The sequence below is a fragment of the Engystomops pustulosus genome, chromosome 9 (assembly GCF_040894005.1).
Source record: "Engystomops pustulosus chromosome 9, aEngPut4.maternal, whole genome shotgun sequence".
In the NCBI taxonomy this organism is placed as follows: domain Eukaryota; kingdom Metazoa; phylum Chordata; class Amphibia; order Anura; family Leptodactylidae; genus Engystomops; species Engystomops pustulosus.
In genome coordinates, this window is record NC_092419.1 from 26359710 (window position 1) to 26380473 (window position 20764).

Here is a 20764-nt window from a genome sequence, read left to right on the forward strand (position 1 = left end):
AAACTGAGGCTACAATTTGCACAAGCTCATCGAAATTGGACAGTAGAAAATTGGAAAAACGTTGCCTGGTCTGATGAGTCTCGATTTCTGCTGCGACATTCGGATGGTAGGGTCAGAATTTGGCGTCAACAACATGAAAGCATGGATCCATCCTGCCTTGTATCAACGGTTCAGGCTGGTGGTGGTGGTGTCATGGTGTGTGGAATATTTTCTTTGCACTCTTTGGGACCCTTGGTACCAATTGAGCATCGTTGCAACGCCACAGCCTGCCTGAGTATTGTTGCTGACCATGTCCATCCCTTTATGACCACAATGTACCCAACATCTGATGGCTACTTTCAGCAGGATAATGCGCCATGTCATAAAGCTAGAATCATCTCAGACTGGTTTCTTGAACATGACAATGAGTTCACTGTACTCAAATGGTCTCCACAGTCACCAGATCTCAATCCAATAGAGTATCTTTGGGATGTGGTGGAACGGGAGATTCACATCATGGATGTGCAGCCGACAGATCTGCGGCAACTGTGTGATGTCATCATGTCAATATGGACCAAAATCTCTGAGGAATGTTTCCAGCACCTTGTTGTATCTATGCCACGAAGAATTGAGGCAGTTCTGAAGCCAAAGGGGGTCCAACCTGTTACTAGCATGGTGTACCTAATAAAGTGGCCAGTGAGTCTATATACTGCATGTTTATGATATTTTTCTTGGTATCCATTTGCTATCGTTTGATAAAAAAAAGAAATCATACATGTAAAATGGTATACAAAATGAGATACAAAAAAGGATTTTTTTTGTTCTTATTCATTGTGATTTTATTTATGTGTTCTGTAATTTATACTGAAAGACAATTTTATAAATTAAAAGTCAGAAATCAGTGTTTTTATCAGTTTTATTATATTAAAATGGTATTACAAATTCCATACATTTATGACAATGAATAAAACAAAAACAACAATGATGCATTAGTCAACTTTATATAGTTACATTAAAATACAAATATGATGTAAATAAATATGATGTGCAATAAATATAATATTTAATCCATATATATATATACAGATTCTAATCCTAAATATATATCCTAGGAATAATTTGCATTAGTGCAAACATATGGTCTCTACATTATTTTTAATACTGGAGTCTTCATATGTAGCAGTGAGGCCATTGCATCCCCTAAGACACTGGGGTTTGGGTACGACTGCTTCCTCTACACCCATATAGTTTTTGTTCCTTAAAGTACAAAAAATTTAAAAAACAATGTAAAAACTCTCATCTATATCTTTTATGCTATGGAGGTTAAGGAATCTATGGAGACATTCTCGAAAAAATAAAATAAAAATAAACTAAAAAATAAGGAAATAGAAACATAGAAATTCATAGAAGAGTTTCCCATATTTTACATATCATTGATTTACATTTTTTTTACATATCATGGATTTCTATGCCTGCATAGTAAACCACGGGTCGTAACAGTTTGAATATCTCCAGCCATTTTTAATTGAAGAGGTTTGTAACCTCTGTGTGAATAGGTCTCAGTTCTGTGATTGCCTTCTGATTTGAGCTGTCCATAAACCTTCAATAGTCAATGACTATAACGCCCTATCGCTCACAGCTTTACCTCCATACCCCACGAAGAAAGAAGCATAGCTAGAGTCAATTATGTGTCCTGAATAGGGATGGAAGAGAAAGTTCCCACCAAACACCTATCTACCTCCTCAAAGAAAAATCTAAGATACATTAGTTATTACTTTAACTTTTGTCTTGTTAAATTTGTGAAAAACCATTAATTGGCCAACCCCAATGAAATCAGTAGGTATAGCCAACCATAACCCACATTATAATACCTTAGTTGGCTTCAGTAAGACCTTAGTTGGCATCTCATCCCAGTAGGGTTGATTTGGAAGATTGGGAAGATGGTGCCTACAAACTCCTACTCAAATGCACTTTCTACATAGTTCAGCCATGACTTTTCACCTTTAAAAGGGCAGTTTATGAAAAACAAAATTATAAAATGTTTAAAATCATATTATTCAAGACAAGTGTAGAAACAGATCTCAATGAGAGAAAATAATAAACTGCTGGATCAGTTTGTTATGGAGTCCTCCGGATCAGTTCAGTCTATCTTTGGTTTCCCCTCTGTTGCCCCTTGAACGATACTCCTCTTTCGAGGTCTGTCGCAATTGATGGTCTTGCAGAATTGAGCCAACCATAATGAGTGTTATATCCGGGAAAGTTGGTTACAGCATAAGCCGAGGAAGAACGGCAACATGCCAATATCTGCAGGGACAAAAATAAATTAACATGTAAAACATGTAATATATTCAGAATCTATATTGTTTTAGTCCTCAGTTGTCTCTAGGAGTTTAACAATGAGTTCCCCTATGACCACACATTAATAATGCACAGCATGGGCATGATACAGGCCAGTGGTGGTGAACCTATGGCATGGGTGCCAGAGGTGGCACTCGGAGTCCTCTCTTTGGGCACCCAGGCCATAACCCAGCACAAAGGTCTCCATTCAGGACTCAAGATCTGAATCAAGGAGGTGTGGACAGAGCTTGATTATCATTGTAGCCCCTTCTCTGGACCAGTGATTCATTCTCTTAAAGGGGATTTTAGAGGGAAACTACAATAATAATATGAATTTCACCTTCTTTCTCCTGTATTGGTGTCCTCAGGCCACCAATACGCTTGAAAGCTGTTACTTTAAATTGTCATTTGGCCATTTATGAAAAATATGTGGCTTTTGCTTGTAGTTTCGGCACTCGGTCCCTAAAAGGTTCGCCATCACTGATATAGGCCATACATAACTGGTTGTTTCTGATTCCCTGTAGACTTCAATGAAATGGTAGGGGACATGTTTGGTGCTAACATGAGGATTCTCAATTTTGGTGATTGGTGGGTATCTCAATGGTAAAACCCCTACTATGAGTAGAGTTTAGAGCCATAGATTGAAGATGTAGAGAAGTCTTTAGGCCCCCTCAGGCTCTACAGTCCAGTAGTTATTGCTCCCCCCCCCCATGATTAAGTAATCAGTACTTACCCCACATATTAAACATGCAATGAGGGCTACACCCAATACGGCGACCAGTCCAAGAAGAATAATTGCCCAGAAAGGCACTAAAAAAAAAAATTAATGCATTGTGTTATGTTGCTTTGTATTTCTCAGGAAGGCAATACACTAAAGATAGAGACTATGTAACAAGAAACTGTAAGAAGAACATCACCTTAGAGAGGAGTCTGATGGAAGACAAAGAGATAATGTAAACAGTACTCTATAGTCATCGGGGGTCGTGAAGCGTCAAGCATTTATACAAAATTTATAATCATAAAATGTCATAAAAGATTCAATTCGTGGAAGCTTCATCCGAATTTTCACTTGTATTTGGTCCTAAACAGTGTTGCCCCAGTTGTCCTGGAAATTAGTATAGACCCCTTCTAAACACAGATGATTTTTTAACAATTTTTTACCTTCACTCTCTGAACTCTGGGATTGATAACAGTTATTAGCTGCCTACAATTTAAAAAGATTTGCCTGAAGTGATCAGAAAAATTCTGATTCAATTTGGTGCCTGAAAGATGCCAGATTCATACCAAATCTATGAACCGATGAATAGATTTACAATCTGTAGCTATAAAATATTTTTTATATAGGCAAAATATAAAGAAAATGTATTAACAGGAACTTTTTTTGCAATTGTATGTAAGAAGTTATACTAGTTTTAACACTTGGCTAAAACTTTCTGGTCTTTGCAGTTGATTTGTCAGCTTTGCCATATGGACTGGAGCAGAACAAGCTGAGTCATCTCATTACTATTACATGGTAAGTAATTTACTGAACAGTCTGTTGTATTGATGGAAACTTAGACAAGGCTGAATGGAAAGAATATATACTACACACACATAAGAAGTGGTATGCGGCACCTCTGTCACTGCCCACTTCCTGTGTTTAGGGGATGGAGGATGTTCTCCATCATGTCCTGCGGTCCAGTCATAAATTGTAAAATTTTAGATTTGAAGACGCTCTGCACAGAACCTACTTTTGTGCTCCCCCATCTGAAAATACATCCTGAAATGCTACTAAAAAAACATTGTATCATTGTGAAGTCGGAATTTAAGAAAGGGTTTATTTTGGAGTCATCTGGGACTGCAGACAACATCTGGTTAAATATCTAAAATCACATAGATTAGATAAATGTAAAATACTTACTTGCAGATTCGTCTGAGTTTTGGGTGGTAGTAACAGTTGTTGGGGTGAGTGTGTTTCCTGCAGACGCTAAATAGATAAAAAAAAAAATTTTAACTGGTTGTTTAGGGAACTATTTCAGATTTAGTATTTTGAAAAGAAATGGATCTTATCAATCACAAACACAGAGTAGTTTGGTGACTTACTAGTGACTGCAGCAGACGTTCCCAGGGCTGCGGTGGATCCAGAATTGGAGTTGGTTGGTGAAGAAGTGATTCCCATTGAGCTTGTACTGGTGATGTTAGTAACACTGGATGTAGAGGAGGTACTTATGGCTGTTCCATTATTATTGGATGGTGTTGTGCTAGTGACTATCCCATTGGATGTGACTGCAGTTGTAGATCCATTTAAAGATTGGGCAGCAGAGGATGTTGTTACTAAGGTAGTTAATTCAGTATTGGAAGTTACAGTAGTACTAGCTGAAGAACCATTTATAGGTGAGATTGTCGCAACATTGGTTGATATAGTACTAGAAGCAGTCCCAGTAACAGGTAGAGAAGAAGTAGTAGACGTTGACGATGGAGTTGTTGATGCTGTGTTTGTGGTTGTGTTGGTGGATAGTCCATTAGTAGGTGTTGTAGTGATGGATGTACTAGATACACTAGGGACAGTTTGAGTATTCATAGATGTCACTGAAACGGTTGATCCAGTTGGTGAAGTTACAGATGTTGGGGCAGTGGATGAAAGTTGAGAAGTTATAGTTGGTGCGGAAGCAGTTGAATCAGTACCTGTAGTACTGGAGGAAGAACCAGTGGCAGTGGATAAGCTTGTAGTACTAGTTGAAGTATTAAGAATGGGTTGAGTCATGGTGGTTGTTATTAATGAAGTTATACTAGTTGAGGTGGGTGTAGGAATAGTAGTGGTTGATGATGAATTTAATATTTGAGTAGTAATGGTAGATGCAGCTGTTGAACCGGTACTTACTGTGGTTGAATTGAGTAACTGAGTTGAGTAACTGGATGAAAAGGGTATTGTCACACCAGAGGTTGATGTTGTGGTGGTGGGTAGATTATTACTAGTTGGTGTTGAGCCAGTTAGGTCAGTAGTTGGTGTAGTTGTGCTTGTGGAAAAACTAGTAAAGTTTGTTGTTATGGTGCCAGATGTAGATGTAGAATTGCTGGATGTGGGTTGTGTTGCTGAAATGCTTGATGAAATAGTTGTGGGTGTAGTTGTCGAAGATTCGGTTGCAGTGGGTGTTGTTACAAAAATAGATGTTGTGATTAATGGTTGAGTAGGAAAAGTTGCTGGGAAAGTTGTCGAATCAGTGCTGGTTAGTGTGGTGGCACTTGCTGAAGAACTGGCAGAAGTGTTTGTAGTTACAGCTGTGGTTGATATAACACTGGAAGATTCAGTAGTGCTAGTTGTTGTAGAAGCAGTTGAACCAGTGCTTGTTGGTACTGTTGTACCTGCTGAGGAACTAGTTGAAGTGGATGTTGTTGTAGCAGTGCTTGAGGAAGTGCTTGAATCTTGAGTCGTGCTCATTGTTGTTGAAGTGGTTAAACCAGTGCTTGTTGTCATAATCGTTCCAACAGAAGAATTGGAAGTATTTGTAATCATAGCAGTGGTTGATGTAGTTGCTACAGAATCACTGGTTATTGGTTGATTTGTTAAAGTACTTAGTGTACTATTTGATGTTTGAGTAGTGAGAGTTGTTGCTGAAGTACTTGAATCAGTGCTCAGCGTGGCTGCATTTGTACTTGCCGTGGTTATCGTTAAAGCAGTGGCTGAACTAGTAGTTACATTTTGAGCATTGCTAGTGGTTGTATCAGTAATTATTGCTGTGGAAGTACTTGGTGAAGAACTAGCTGAAGCGGTTGTTGTTATAGAAGTGCCTGAGGTAAGGGATGAAGGTTGTGAATTAATGGATGTTGTTGAAGCAATACTTGTTGGTGTTGTTTTACTGGTATTTACTGAAGAACTAGAAGAAGTTGCTGCTTCAATATTGGCTAATGTAGTTATAACAGACTGACTAGTAGCTGGAGTTGTTAAAGTGGTTGATAAAATAGTTGCAGGTGCAGTAATTGGGGAATCACTTGAGGTGGGTGTCGTTGCACTTGTTGGAGCAGTAGTTGGTGTTGGGGTTAACGGTGGAGAAGTAATGGTTGTTGATGAAGTAGTTGTTTCACTTGTTGAAGCAGTGGTTGTTGTTAAAGCAGATGAATCAGTACTTGACAATATAGTTGTTAATGTAGTTATTGGTGGCCGAGTAGTAAGAGTTGTTGTTGTAGCAATTTGAGTAGTAGCCGTTTGTGTGGTTGTGGTTGCTGAAGAACTAGTAGAGGTGATTGTTACAGCAGCAGATGTTGATGTGGTGGTTAAAGGTAGAGTAGTAATGCTTGATGTTGAAGGAGTTGAATCAGTACTTGATGATATTGTTGTACTTGTGGGCGTAGTTGTTAAAGGGGTGGTTGAAATAGTTGTTGTTTCACCAGCAGTTGATGCAGTTGTTGGTGGCTGAGTAGTAGAAGTAGTGTTTGTAGCAGCAGTGGTTGATGCTGTGGTTAATGGTTGAGTAGTAATGGAAGTTGTTGAAGCAGTTGAATCAGTACTTGTTGATATTGTTGTTAATGTAGTTGTTGGTGGCTGAGTAGTAATAGTTGTTGTTGTAGGAATAGAGGCAGTTGTTGGTGGGTTGGTGGTTAAAGGTGATGTAGTAATGGTTGTAGATGAAGTAGTTGAATCAGTACTTGTTGGTATTGTTGTACTTGTTGAAACATTGGTTGCACTTGTAGGTAAAGTTGTTAAAGATGTTGTTGAAATTGTTGTTGTTTCACCAGCAGTTGATGCAGAAGTGGTTGTTACAGCAGCAGTTGTTGTTAAATTGGTGGTTAAAGGTGGAGTAGTAATGGTTGTTGATGAAGTAGTTGAATCAGTACTTGTTGGTATTGTTGTACTTATTGAAACAGTGGTTGCACTTGTAGGTGAAGTTGTTAAAGATGTTGTTGAAATTGTTGTTGTTTCACCAGCAGTTGATGCAGTTATTGGTGGCTGAGTAGTAGAAGTAGTTGTTGTAGCAGCAGTGGTTGATGAAGTGGCTAATGGTGTAGTAGTAATGGAAGTTGTTAAAGCAGTTGAATCAGTACTTGCTGATATTGTTGTTGATGTAGTTGTTGGCTGAGAAGTAAAAGTTGTTGTTGTAGGAATAGAGGCAGTTGTTGTTGGGCTGCTTGTGGTTTCCAAGGAACTAGTAGAAGTGGTTGTTACAGCAGCAGTTGTTGATGTGGTAGTTAAAGGTGGAGTAGTAATGATTGTTGATGAAGAAGTTGAATCAGTACTTGTTGGTATTGTTGTACTTGTTGAAACAGTGGTTGCACTTGTAGGTGAAGTTGTCAAAGATGTAGTTGAAATTGTTGTTGTTTCACCAGCAGTTGATGCAGTTGTTGGTGGCTGAGTAGTAGAAGTGGTTGTTGTAGCAGCAGTGGTAGAGGCTGTGGTTAAGGGTGTAGTAGTAATGGAAGTTGTTAAAGCAGTTGAATCAGTACTTGTTGGTGGCTGAGTAGTAATAGTTGTTGTAAGAATAGAAGCAGTAGTCGTTGGGCTGGTTGTGGTTGCCAAAGAACTAGTAGAAGTGGTTGTTACAGCAGCAGTTGTTGATGTAGAGGTTAAAGGTAGAGTAGAAATGGTTGTAGATGAAGTAGTTGAATCAGTACTTGTTGGTATTGTTGTACTTGTTGAAACAGTGGTTGCACTTGTAGGTGAAGTTGTTAAAGATGTTGTTGATACTGTTGTTGTTTCACCAGCAGTTGATGCAGTTGTTGGTGGCTGAGTAGTAGAAGTGGTTGTTGTAGTAGCAGTGGTTGATGCTGTGGTTAATGGTGTAGTAGTAACGGAAGTTGTTAAAGCAGTTGAATTAGTACTTGTTGATATTGTTGATGATGTAGTTGTTGGTGGCTGAGTAGTAATAGTTGTTGTGGTTGTAGGAATCGAGTCAGTTGTTGTCGGGCTGGTTGTGATTGCCAAGGAACTAGTAGAAGTGGTTGATTCTGCAGCAGTTGTTGATGTGGTGGTTACAGGTGGAGTAGTAATGGTTGTAGATGAAGTAGTTGAATCAGTACTCGTTGGTATTGTTGTACTTGTTGAAACAGTGGTTGCACTTGTAGGTGAAGTTGTTAAAGATGTTGTTGAAATTGTTGTTGTTTCACCAGCAGTTGATGCAGTTGTTGGTGGCTGAGTTGATGCAGTTGTAGTAGCAGTGGTTGATGCTGTGGTTAATGGTGTAGTAGTAATGGAAGTTGTTAAAGCAGTTGAATCAGTACTTGTTGATATTGTTGATGATGTAGCTGTTGGTGGCTGAGTAGTAATAGTTGTTGTGGTTGTAGGAATCGAGTCAGTTGTTGTCGGGCTGGTTGTGATTGCCCAGGAACTAGTAGAAGTGGTTGATTCTGCAGCAGTTGTTGATGTGGTGGTTACAGGTGGAGTAGTAATGGTTGTAGATGAAGTAGTTGAATCAGTACTCGTTGGTATTGTTGTACTTGTTGAAACAGTGGTTGCACTTGTAGGTGAAGTTGTTAAAGATGTTGTTGAAATTGTTGTTGTTTCACCAGCAGTTGATGCAGTTGTTGGTGGCTGAGTTGATGCAGTTGTAGTAGCAGTGGTTGATGCTGTGGTTAATGGTGTATTAGTAATGGAAGTTGTTAAAGCAGTTGAATCAGTACTTGTTGATATTGTTGATGATGTAGTTGTTGGTGGCTGAGTAGTAATAGTTGTTGTGGTTGTAGGAATCGAGTCAGTTGTTGTCGGGCTGGTTGTGATTGCCAAGGAACTAGTAGAAGTGGTTGATTCTGCAGCAGTTGTTGATGTGGTGGTTACAGGTGGAGTAGTAATGGTTGTAGATGAAGTAGTTGAATCAGTACTCGTTGGTATTGTTGTACTTGTTGAAACAGTGGTTGCACTTGTAGGTGAAGTTGTTAAAGATGTTGTTGAAATTGTTGTTGTTTCACCAGCAGTTGATGCAGTTATTGGTGGCTGAGTAGTAGAAGTAGTTGTTGTAGCAGCAGTGGTTGATGAAGTGGCTAATGGTGTAGTAGTAATGGAAGTTGTTAAAGCAGTTGAATCAGTACTTGTTGATATTGTTGTTGATGTAGTTGTTGGCTGAGAAGTAAAAGTTGTTGTTGTAGGAATAGAGGCAGTTGTTGGTTGGCTGCTTGTGGTTTCCAAGGAACTAGTAGAAGTGGTTGTTACAGCAGCAGTTGTTGATGTGGTAGTTAAAGGTGGAGTAGTAATGATTATTGATGAAGAAGTTGAATCAGTACTTGTTGGTATTGTTGTACTTGTTGAAACAGTGGTTGCACTTGTAGGTGAAGTTGTTAAAGATGTAGTTGAAATTGTTGTTGTTTCACCAGCAGTTGATGCAGTTGTTGGTGGCTGAGTAGTAGAAGTGGTTGTTGTAGCAGCAGTGGTAGAGGCTGTGGTTAAGGGTGTAGTAGTAATGGAAGTTGTTATATCAGTTGAATCAGTACTTGTTGGTGGCTGAGTAGTAATAGTTGTTGTAGGAATAGAAGCAGTAGTCGTTGGGCTGGTTGTGGTTGCCAAAGAACTAGTAGAAGTGGTTGTTACAGCAGCAGTTGTTGATGTAGAGGTTAAAGGTAGAGTAGAAATGGTTGTAGATGAAGTAGTTGAATCAGTACTTGTTGGTATTGTTGTACTTGTTGAAACAGTGGTTGCACTTGTAGGTGAAGTTGTTAAAGATGTTGTTGAAATTGTTGTTGTTTCACCAGCAGTTGATGCAGTTGTTGGTGGCTGAGTAGTAGAAGTGGTTGTTGTAGTAGCAGTGGTTGATGCTGTGGTTAATGGTGTAGTAGTAATGGAAGTTGTTAAAGCAGTTGAATCAGTACTTGTTGATATTGTTGATGATGTAGTTGTTGGTGGTTGAGTAGTAATAGTTGTTGTGGTTGTAGGAATCGAGTCAGTTGTTGTCGGGCTGGTTGTGATTGCCAAGGAACTAGTAGAAGTGGTTGATTCTGCAGCAGTTGTTGATGTGGTGGTTAAAGGTGGAGTAGTAATGGTTGTAGATGAAGTAGTTGAATCAGTATTCGTTGGTATTGTTGTACTTGTTGAAACAGTGGTTGCACTTGTAGGTGAAGTTGTTAAAGATGTAGTTGAAATTGTTGTTGTTTCACCAGCAGTTGATGCAGTTGTTGGTGGCTGAGTAGTAGAAGTGATTGTTGTAGTAGCAGTGGTTGATGCTGTGGTTAATGGTGTAGTAGTAATGGAAGTTGTTAAAGCAGTTGAATCAGTACTTGTTGATATTGTTGTTGATGTAGTTGTTGGCTGAGAAGTAAAAGTTGTTGTTGTAGGAATAGAGGCAGTTGTTGGTGGGCTGCTTGTGGTTTCCAAGGAACTAGTAGAAGTGGTTGTTACAGCAGCAGTTGTTGATGTAGTGGTTAAAGATGGAGTAGTAATGGTTACTGATGCAGTAGTTGAATCAGCACTTGTCGGTATTGTACTTGTTGAAACAGTGATTGTAGTTGTGGGTGTAGTTGGTAAAGTTGTTGTTGAAATTGTTGTTGTTTCAACAGCAGTTGATGCAGTTGTTGGTTGAGTAGAAAGAGTTGTTGTAGGAATTGGAGTAGTAGTCGGTGTGGTTGTGCTTACCAAAGAAGTAGTAGAAGTGGTTGTTGCAACAGGAGTTGCTGATGTGGTGGTTAATGGTTGAGTGGTAATGGTTGCTGTTGAAGAAGTTGTATCAGTACTTGTTGGTATCGTTGTACTTGTTGGTATCGTTGTACTTGTTGAAGTGGTTGATGTTGTGGTTAAAGCTGGAGTAGTGGTAGTTAAAGAAGATAAAACTGTACTTGTTGATATAGCTGTGCTTGCTGTAGAACTATCAGAAGTTGTTGTAACACTAATGTCTGTTGTAGTTGCTGTAGATTCAGTGGTAAATGGTTCTGTTGTTGGAGTAGTTGATTCAATACTTGTGGCTGTTGTTAAAGAAGTAGTTGAGGTGGTTGTTGTTTCACCAGCAGTTGTAGTTGTTGATGGCTGAGTAGTAAGAGTTGTTGTTGTAGGAATCATAGTAGTAGTTGTTGGTGTGGTTGTGCTTGCTGAAGAACTAACAGAAGTGGTTGTTGTAGTAATTGGTGATGTGGAGGTTAAAATTGGAGTAGTAATGGCTAGTGTTGAAGTAGTTGAATCAATGCTTGTTGGTATTGTACTTGTTGGAGCAGTGGTCGACACTGTGGTTAAAGGTGGAGTAGAAGTTGAAACTGTAATTGTTGATGTAGTTGTACTAGCTGACGAACTAGCAGAAGTTGTTGTAACACTAGTGTCTGGTGTAGTTGCTGTAGTTGAAGCAGTTGTTGTTTCACCAGTAGTTGTAGTTGTTGGTGGCTGAGCAGCAAGAGTTGTTGTTGTAGGATTTAGAGCAGTAGTTGTTGGTGTGGTTGTGCTTGCCGAAGAACTGATAGAAGTGATTGCAGTGGTGGTAGTAAGGGTTGTTGCTGAAGAAGTTGAATCAGCACTAGGTGTTGTAGAAGTCTCTGAGGAACCAGTTGAAGTGGTAGAAGCAGTTGTCAAAGCTGTTGAAGTAGGCAGCATCATAATAGTGGTAGATTCTAGTGCCTGGGTGGTGGTATCCGTAGAACCTAAAGAGTAAAAAAATCAAAATCATCAACAAAATTATAAGAATAAGAGCCTCACAAAAAACTATTTCATAGAGATAACTCATGAAATAAAAAATCCTGTCCATAGTTCACCCTGCCTGTAGCACATTACTAGCAACATACTGAGAACCAGGAGTGGCAGCAAGGCTAATGTGAATTTGGCATGGTAGCACAGGTGTGACGGGGATGTCTGTCCAAATGTAACAAAGAAAGAATGTGATGTAGCACACAATGAACAGGTGATAGACAGAAAAAGAACACAACTTGTCAGGTATCTGGGGATTAACTACTATAGAGGAGAAAGGAGTAAAGTATGAGTGTGTGAGAATGGGATTAAGATGAGCAACAGTCTGACTAATTTTATACAGGTTAAACTTTCATAACCCAGTAGAGACACGTAATAATGAAAGGGGTAAAAATGAGGGGCCCAATATTCTAATCCAAGTAGAGAATCAAAGTAGAATACTCAATAGATCCATCTTGGAAACACTGTGTGGCAGCAGCTTCTAATAATGTCTACTCAGAGCTGGGATTTGGGATCAAGGGTTTCAGTGGACAGATTTCCAACCAGTGTTTGATTATGTTCTTTGGATCTATCAGCCAAACCTAAGCATCCACCTTCCCCAAGTGAAGGAAATGGATCCTAATAGCCACCAAATTGTGTCTTCTATTGGTCCTTTGGGTCTATTATTGGGTCATAGGACTGGCCCAACCTTTGGTACTTTGTTTGGCCAGTCAAATAGCACCCACCCCTAATTTATTTTAATGATTGAATGGATGAAAAATAGTAATATATCTGCTGTACCTGTTTCAGGAGACGTCTGGGCCCCTAGAAGACAGAATGGAAATGTCAAATATACATGTCAGATTCATCATGAAGATACATTTTCATATAAAAATTCTAAATTTAATAAAATGAAAGCTATTGAAGCTAATCACAGAGTTCTAAACCTATCAAACATTATTAACGTTCCTCATTACCCTGATCACATGTGACTGGTCCAAGAACATAATGAAGAAGAGTCAGCATCCCCACAGATTGATGGTTCTCAGAGAGACAATAGGAAGGAGACGGCTCTGTTTTCTATGCAGTGCTCAGACCAGACCTTCTTGTATTCAATTTAATGGGAGCTGAGTTGCCATGACTCAGTTCAGCCACTAAACAGAAAATGAAGCTGTCAGCTTCCCATTCCATTCTCTGATTAGCAACTGCTGGACCACCAACCAATCTGACATTGAAGGCTATCCTAAAATGTCCCATTGGGTTATATATAGCCAGCAGTGCTGAAATTGTCAGCTGTCACGTTGGCTATGGCCAATCAATAACAGAAGCACGAATGGTAATGTTCATTACTGTGTAAATCCAGGAGTATGATGTAAACATTTATGTATACAGGGTGTAACAAAAAGGTCAGGATATTGGAATATCTCGAAAAACAAAATATATAAAGTCAAATATTTTTTAAAAAAATGTCCAATGGGGGGGGGGGTCCCGATGTGCATGGAGCTGGACGTCTGACCTGTGAACTACAAGGCACTGTGGTCTAAAGTGGCACATAGCAGCTACCAAAAGCCGGCATAAAAACCTTGCCAGAAGAGATCGGAAGGTGAGCAACCATGGCAAAGGGGAGACTGAAGAGGAAAAGTCCCCTAAAACTTACTAAATTTTTTCCCGCCTCGGAGACGCACCAAGATAGCAAGCCAAGGCCGGACAGGCACTGCAACTAACCACTGCTCACCTTAGAATCTTCGTCCTCCCTGTACCATCTACCACTGCTGCAGCACAGTACAGGTACGTGGGAATCGCCAGTGGCCCAGGCTGGGTGTGAGGGTAGCTGGGCCCCGCAGGCACCAGTGACTATGGCAGCCATGAAACTGCTGCTGGCAGATCTCAAGCAGAATATTACTAAAGAACTGCAATGCTCCCTTCAGGCGATATGTAACGAAGTAGCTGCATTAGGGGAGCGCACATCTTACATTGAAAGCAAAATGGCAGAAATCAATATACAGCCCACAATGACCTAGCAAATGTTGCCACAAATATGGAGGAGGAAATAGAAGCCCTGAAATCCAAAATGGCCAACATGGAGGACAGGGCAAGGAGGAATAGCTTCCGCTTCAAGGGGACCCCTGAATCAGTAAATCGGAGGCCCTCCGGGAATACTTGCTGGACTACTTTGCAGCTTTACTGCCAGAAGCATCCCAAGCGGATCTAACAATAGTTAGGGCACACAGGCGCACTGTGGATAGGGCACTGTGGATGTGGAGAAGGCATTCAATAGGGTTCACTGGGAGTACTTGAGACAGGTCTTGGACATATTTGGTGTGAAGGGCCCCTTCCTATCAGCGGTTATGGCACTATACACATCCCCATCAGCTTGAGTTCTTACATAAGGAGTTCTGTCTCGCCCCTTCCAAATAACGAATGGCTCTAGGCAGGACTGCCCCCTGTCCCCTCTGATTTTCGCCCTGGTGATAGAACCATTGGCCCAGGCCATTGCCATATCTCCAAACAAGTCAGGCATACAGGTCTATTTGCCGATGATGTAGTACTAAGTGTATCCGAACCACAGAGATCTCTCAGGGAAATAGTGCATCTAATAGAGCAATAAGTAATTTGTAAAGTTAGTTATTATAAGATTAATGCCTCAAAATCCCTTATCCTCAACATGGGCATTTCCACAGGAGGGCAATGGTAGTTACAAAAGGCGTTCCAATTCACATGGGCTTCCGGAACCATCACATATCTAGGCATCCAACTGACATACCCATTAAGAAGTGTCTGCATCACATTTGTGTCGCACGCAGCCCTTTTGTAGCGCGGCTGCAGTAGTCATCATGGGATACAAATTAGGAGGTGTTCCGGTGCTCAGTCAGAGAGTGCAACACATTTATCATGCAAAGTCCAACAGAAGTATGTAGCACACCCCATGTTAAATGTGCAAAAAAAGTGGTGCAGTCTATCAGGGCAGTCTAAAATGGGTGTTCCCTTTAAGCTGGCCTCCCACTCACAAGGGGTTAGGGTAGGGGTCTCAGTTTGGTATCATTGACTATATTTTTTGAAAATATTTGAAAAGTATATTTTTAGTTTTTCAATCCATTGTGTATTTTGAGAGATATTCCACCGTCCCAACCACACATGTGCTTTTGAGGCACCTGAAAACCTGGATTCAGTATTCTTCACCACGGCAGAGCTGTAGAACATGCAGCAACTCCTGGCAATTTAATATGTTCTATCACTTGAGCAGTGGTGGTTATATCCAAGGACAGCAATGGTGGTGATATCTAAGGACAGCAGCAGTGATCGTATCCTAGAGTAGCAGTAGTGATCATATCCAAGGACAGAATGTCCTTCAATTATAAGGGACCATGTGACACATATACATTTTTCTTATCTAATATATGTATGTATATGGCAGATAATTTAATGGTGAATGTTTAGTCGTTAATACCCCTTCAATTCTCTTTTTACCACTACTACTTCTAAGTGTATTACTACTACCATTACCAATAATAATAAAATAATAATAACAACAATAATAATAAAGATAATTATAATACTGTAACCATAACAATAAGAATAATGTTAACATAATAAAAATTGCAATAATAATCCATTAAAGTTAGAAAAAATATAAAATGCAAGAACCTAACACGGCGATATTAAAACATCATGTAATATATACAGTACTATACATAAATTCACAGATTACAGCTACACCACGGCGAATTTACGAGGTGCAGCACAATAAATCATCAGCTACATCTTCTATAAATGAATATTGTGCTGTGACCACATACCTCTCCGCAGCTCTGTGCTATACATAATTATACGCCTCTATCCTCGGAACATTAGAAACTTTTATTATGTTATTATGTTTACTTAATTTGTTTTACTACAGTATAAAATACAGACCGTCCCCGGGTTACATACAAGATAGGTTCCATAGGTTTGTTCTTAAGTTGAATTTGTATGTAAATCGAAACTGTATATTTTATCATTGTATATCCAGACAATTTTTTTTTTGCCCCAGTGATAATTGGAGTTTTATAATTTTTTGCTGTAATGGGACCAAGGATTATCAATACAACTTACAACTTACAGACACCATCCTGCTGATCATTGCAGCCTGGGACTATAGTAACATCCAGAGTGCTTCACTGGAGGTCACAGTGGGCATAGAGGTCCGTCTTTAATTAGGGGGTCATCTGTAAGTCGGGTGTCCTTAAGTAGGGGACCACCTATACAACAAATAATTATACTCCAAAACTGTAAATAAACTTTAAACTATTATCCTCCCTGATCAATCCCACAAGGTATTCCAACCATTTAATCCAATGATATATTGGTAGTTTTTATAGAAAAAACTAAATAAAAATAACCAGTAAAAATAGTAATAATAATAATAATAATAATAATAAATAAAATAATAATAATAATAATATAATAACCAGTTTATTTTTATCTCACTCTATATGTGCCTTACCTGTCAAGCTGGAAAACGCAGCAAGAAGAAGACAAAGGTGCGGAATATTCATAATGTCTTGTGTCATTGTCCTTTAATGTGTATTGTAAAACAGCAGCCACTCATCATAAATCTACCCAAAAAGTCCAGCAAAGGGGGTTTTATAGTGAGTAAGTGACAACCTCTGTGTGTCATTGCTTTAGAGGTGACACCCTACGATACACTGATCAACTGTATCCTAGAAAAATATTTTCTATATTTAAGAATAGTTTAGACTTGGGACCTGTGACAAGTTATGTAAATATGCGCTTCTGACCAAATCATTGCGTGGATGGGGCAGATGTGTGACATGTAGTTCTAAGGCAGATGTCACAGCAAGGTGTGTGGTGAACACTGACAGGGGAGGTGAGGTGTGTCCACAGTCTCTAAAACAAGAACAATGTGTAGTAGATGATTTTACAAATAGTAGTAGCCAGATGGTTCCTCAGGAAAAAATAGTTCTATAATACAAATATAAATACAGGCCGTCCCTGACTTAAGAACATCTGACTTACAGATGACCCCTAGTTACAGACGGACCCCCATGACCACTGTGACCTCTGGTGAAGTCTCTGGATGCTTTACTTTAGTCCCAGGCTGTAACGATCTGCTGCGATCCCTGCGATCCATGTCTCGGATTGCGGGCACACCCATGCCCCTCTCTGTGGTACCCCACCCCCTGGTCCACACTCACCTCTCCACGCTCCTACTCCTGTCCTGGCTAGGCCTTGCCCAAGTCCCAGCTCCCTAGAGCTTGCGCGCGTTGGCTCTCGATAACTTAAAGGGCAAGCGCACCTCTGATTGGCGCTTGCAATTCCGGGTTTCCTATTTAAGCCGGCAGCTTCCTACATTCACCGCAGGATCTTTGAGCTAATTGCCATAGAGAAAGCTTCCATTGCGTTCCCTTGCTGTTCCTGTTTCTGTATTGATCTCCTGTTGCCACCGCGGGCTGCCCGCACCTGTGGAACGACCTGGTGACAACACGCCGCAGCAAGACAAGACCAGGTGCCACTTAGACTCCGGTCCCAGGTGCCGGTTAGTGCTATCTCCCGTGGTGGTCCAGGGGGTTCACTGACCCAGAGCCCTGACAGTAATGAAGCTTTATTGATAATCCTTGTCCCATGACAGCACAAAATGTTGAAAATCCAATTGTCACCGGAACTAAAAAAAAAACTGTTTTCTGGAGCCACAATTAAAAAATACATGACTTACATACAAATTCAAACCTAAAGAACCTATCTTGTACGTAGCCCGGGGACTGGCTGTATATAATTTTTTTTTTTTTTAAAACTTAAGAGTGTTGTTTTTAGAGGAACTCTCTACTAGGGACCTAGTGAATGCAATCATTGGGCTGCTATTGGCGTTTTGGGAAAGCTTAAAGGGGAATGGTGCTGCCAATTAGCTGTCACAATTTTTGACATAATTAGCTGTCAAAAAAGGATTCTAGTGAAAAACAAAGACAATAGGGACAATTTAGAAAGCTCTTAATGGCACCCTTCTAGCAAACCCAAAATATCACACAATTGGGTTTAACAAATTACGCAATTTAGGTATGCAAAATTTTTGTGATGTTTTTAGAGCTTTATTCAACACAGTTCACATTTGTAAAGCGTGAGGAAATGGTTAGCCTCTGTCCATCAAATAAAAAGTTGTAAAAAATTGTTGCAAGGTGTCCAAAAATTGGTGTTGAAACATCAGAGCCCCATCCTTTAAAAGCAAACCAGTCAGTACACGCTTGACAAACATTTGGGTGCTCTACCACCCCAATGATCAATCTTTGAGCACTTGATGATTGAATGGGGAACCCAACAAACTTCTGAGCAGTCAAGAATTCACAGGAGATCAATGAAGCCTCTTAATCAGGATGATCAATTATTTTAAGAGCTAATAAAGGGCTACAGAGGCTCAAAGTGGACTGAAAGTCTTTAGACTACTAACTTACTTTACTAGAGATGTCCATCAAAACATTGTGAATCTTTATGTTGTTATGACAGAAATTTCAGAGAAAAGATAAAAATCTAAAGTTGTTGCAAAAGGTTTTTGGACGCTTACTCACTAGTAGTAAGACCAAGCTTAAAAACGTAACCATTGGGGTCTTACAACCTGTGTCCATAACATAACGGAAAATTATTAATTACGATTTAGCAGACTTCCCTTTAACTATACAGTTATTTTTGGAATATTTAACAAAGTTGTCCCAAGTTTTAATGTATGATGTATGTTCCTACCCCTCTATTTAATATCTATGGGAACCCTGGAAATTGTGAAGTATCTCCAGCACTTTCATATATCTCCTCCGACCTCAACCCAACTCTTAGAAAGCGCCATATTTTAGATGGTTGGGATTCGCAGTCATTGGCCCCCACAATCAGATTGTTACTCCCTAACCGGTGGATAGGGGATGACAAAAAAACAGACAAAACTTTTGACTGCTCCTTTGACTCATCCTCAACAAATGATCCCTCCTCAAATATTACTACTATCCACTATTACTACTATCCAACTGCCTTTATGAGTCCTGTTGCCAAAAAATTTCAATGAAGACAATAGATCAATAGACAACATTTACAAGAGTGATTCCTATAAATGAAGAGGTGTAATGCTCAGCAAATGTCACATCTTAATAAAACATAGTCATTACATTTTTGTAATCACTTGAGACACGTAAACAATGGGGAGGAACCCGTTGGATTTACCATGATTTTATTGATTGAAAGAAAATGATATCCTTCATCTCTCAGCTGACTCAAATGTAAACTTGTAAAACAACAGTAGGAAGTTACAGAACTGGAAAGGAAGATACAAGAATAGAATTACACATGTACATTCTGAGCTCGGAAGGTTCGGAAATTGGTGAAAAAGATTTAAAGGGGGTGTCCAACTCTTTTAGAAAACTAGCAGGCGAGCTGGGGAGGTAAGTTTGAAAAAAGAAAGCTGTAGTCACCACCTCCGTCGCTCCCAGGGTCCTGCGCTGCCTTCTCGCTAGTACTGGCCCCTGTTTGTATACAAGGGCACGGAATCTCCGCTGAGTTCGGCTTCCGGCCAGCTAAGGTGGCTGGCCACGCCCACCTGATCATATTCCCAGTGCTGTATCCTGTGTCGAGATATGGGGGCGGGTCAGACCCGAAGCCAAACTCAGAGGAGATTCCATGCCCTTGTAAACAAACAGGGGCATGAACAAGCAAGGTGGCGACATGGGACCCCGGGAGCAGAGGAAAAGGTGAGTACAGCTTTTTTTCAAACTTACCTCCCCAGCCCGTCTGCTAGTTTTGTAAAAGCGTCAGACAATCCCTTAAATATTGTTAATGAAAGTCTTGATGGAGAGTCAGAGGTTGGAGGCTTCCGCTCTTAAGTCCTTATAAGTGTTGTTGTAGAGTCTAGAGAATCAACACATTTGCACCCAACTTTGTGGGGGTCCAACATACAGCACCCCCAAACATCATCTGTTCACTGCCATTTAATGATAGATACAGCAGATCAGCTCCCATTTTTATAAGAGATAAGCTGCAGTGACCTGCTCTGACCACTACACAGAGAATGGTGCTGTCTTTTTCCTGGTTAAAATCAGTTTTTTTGGTGCTGTTTTTATTTCTAAACCATTTAAAAACATGACTCAACATGTTATATGAATATTTAAAAAAATCCTTTAGCAGTGTATTAAAAATTGTAAAAAAAAGTGCATATACTTAACAACAGCATCTTCTATGTGTCACCTAGAGAGAGGGAGGTCAGTCAGAAGTCTTCTCTGGATCACTTGAAGATAGTGGGGATTTTTGGTTAGCTCAATCCTCTTTGCTAGTGCGCAGTAGACGTAAGTTAAGATGTCAATACGTCATTATGAAGCATGGAGAGAATTTTTAACCCCTTAACAACATTGGACGTAGTACTCCGTCACGGCCGGCAGGTACTTACCGCATTGTGACATAGAACTACATCCAGCTTCTGGCAAGGCTGCCGAACGGCACCGGCGGCAAAAGCTGCAGGTGTCGGCTGTATATTATAGCAGACACCCGTCGCTAACACCCGCGATTGGAGATTCCTCAGATCGTTAGTGTTAACCCCTTACACGCCGTGGTCACGCATGACCGCTCCATGTAAGGGCCATATGTACTGATTTGGAACCCCCGCGGCACTTACTGAGGGGTACGTGGTACAAATGGCATCCCTGTGGGGTCTGCCAGTGCCCCAGAGCTGCGCAATCTGCTCTGCGAGCCGTAACACAGTGAGCTTGCACAGCATGCATGTGTTGCATAAGACAGTGTAAGACATTTGTTATTGGAATAAAAGCCAACCTGTAAAAGTAAAACAAAAATGTAAAACACTTAGTAATACATTTTTTTAAATAAAAGAATTAAACAAAGTGAAAGTCCCCTAAACATATACATTCCCTATACATACCAAATAAA

General features: G+C 40.1%; 1 protein-coding gene across 1 annotated transcript in view; it reads right to left on the reverse strand.

The window, feature by feature from the left end:
* Nucleotides 1-1129: 1129 nt before the first annotated feature.
* The window catches only part of LOC140076424 (uncharacterized), a 108985-nt gene continuing 89350 nt past the window's right edge, over nucleotides 1130-20764 (reverse strand). Inside the window, exons 22-26 of the mRNA XM_072122954.1 lie at nucleotides 12659-12682; nucleotides 4399-11835; nucleotides 4217-4282; nucleotides 3050-3126; nucleotides 1130-2283 (exon numbers count right to left, since the gene is read on the reverse strand). Of these exons, the coding sequence (XP_071979055.1) occupies nucleotides 2125-2283; nucleotides 3050-3126; nucleotides 4217-4282; nucleotides 4399-11835; nucleotides 12659-12682 (7763 nt within the window). The 3' untranslated portion in view covers nucleotides 1130-2124. The remainder of the gene's footprint in view (nucleotides 2284-3049; nucleotides 3127-4216; nucleotides 4283-4398; nucleotides 11836-12658; nucleotides 12683-20764) is intronic.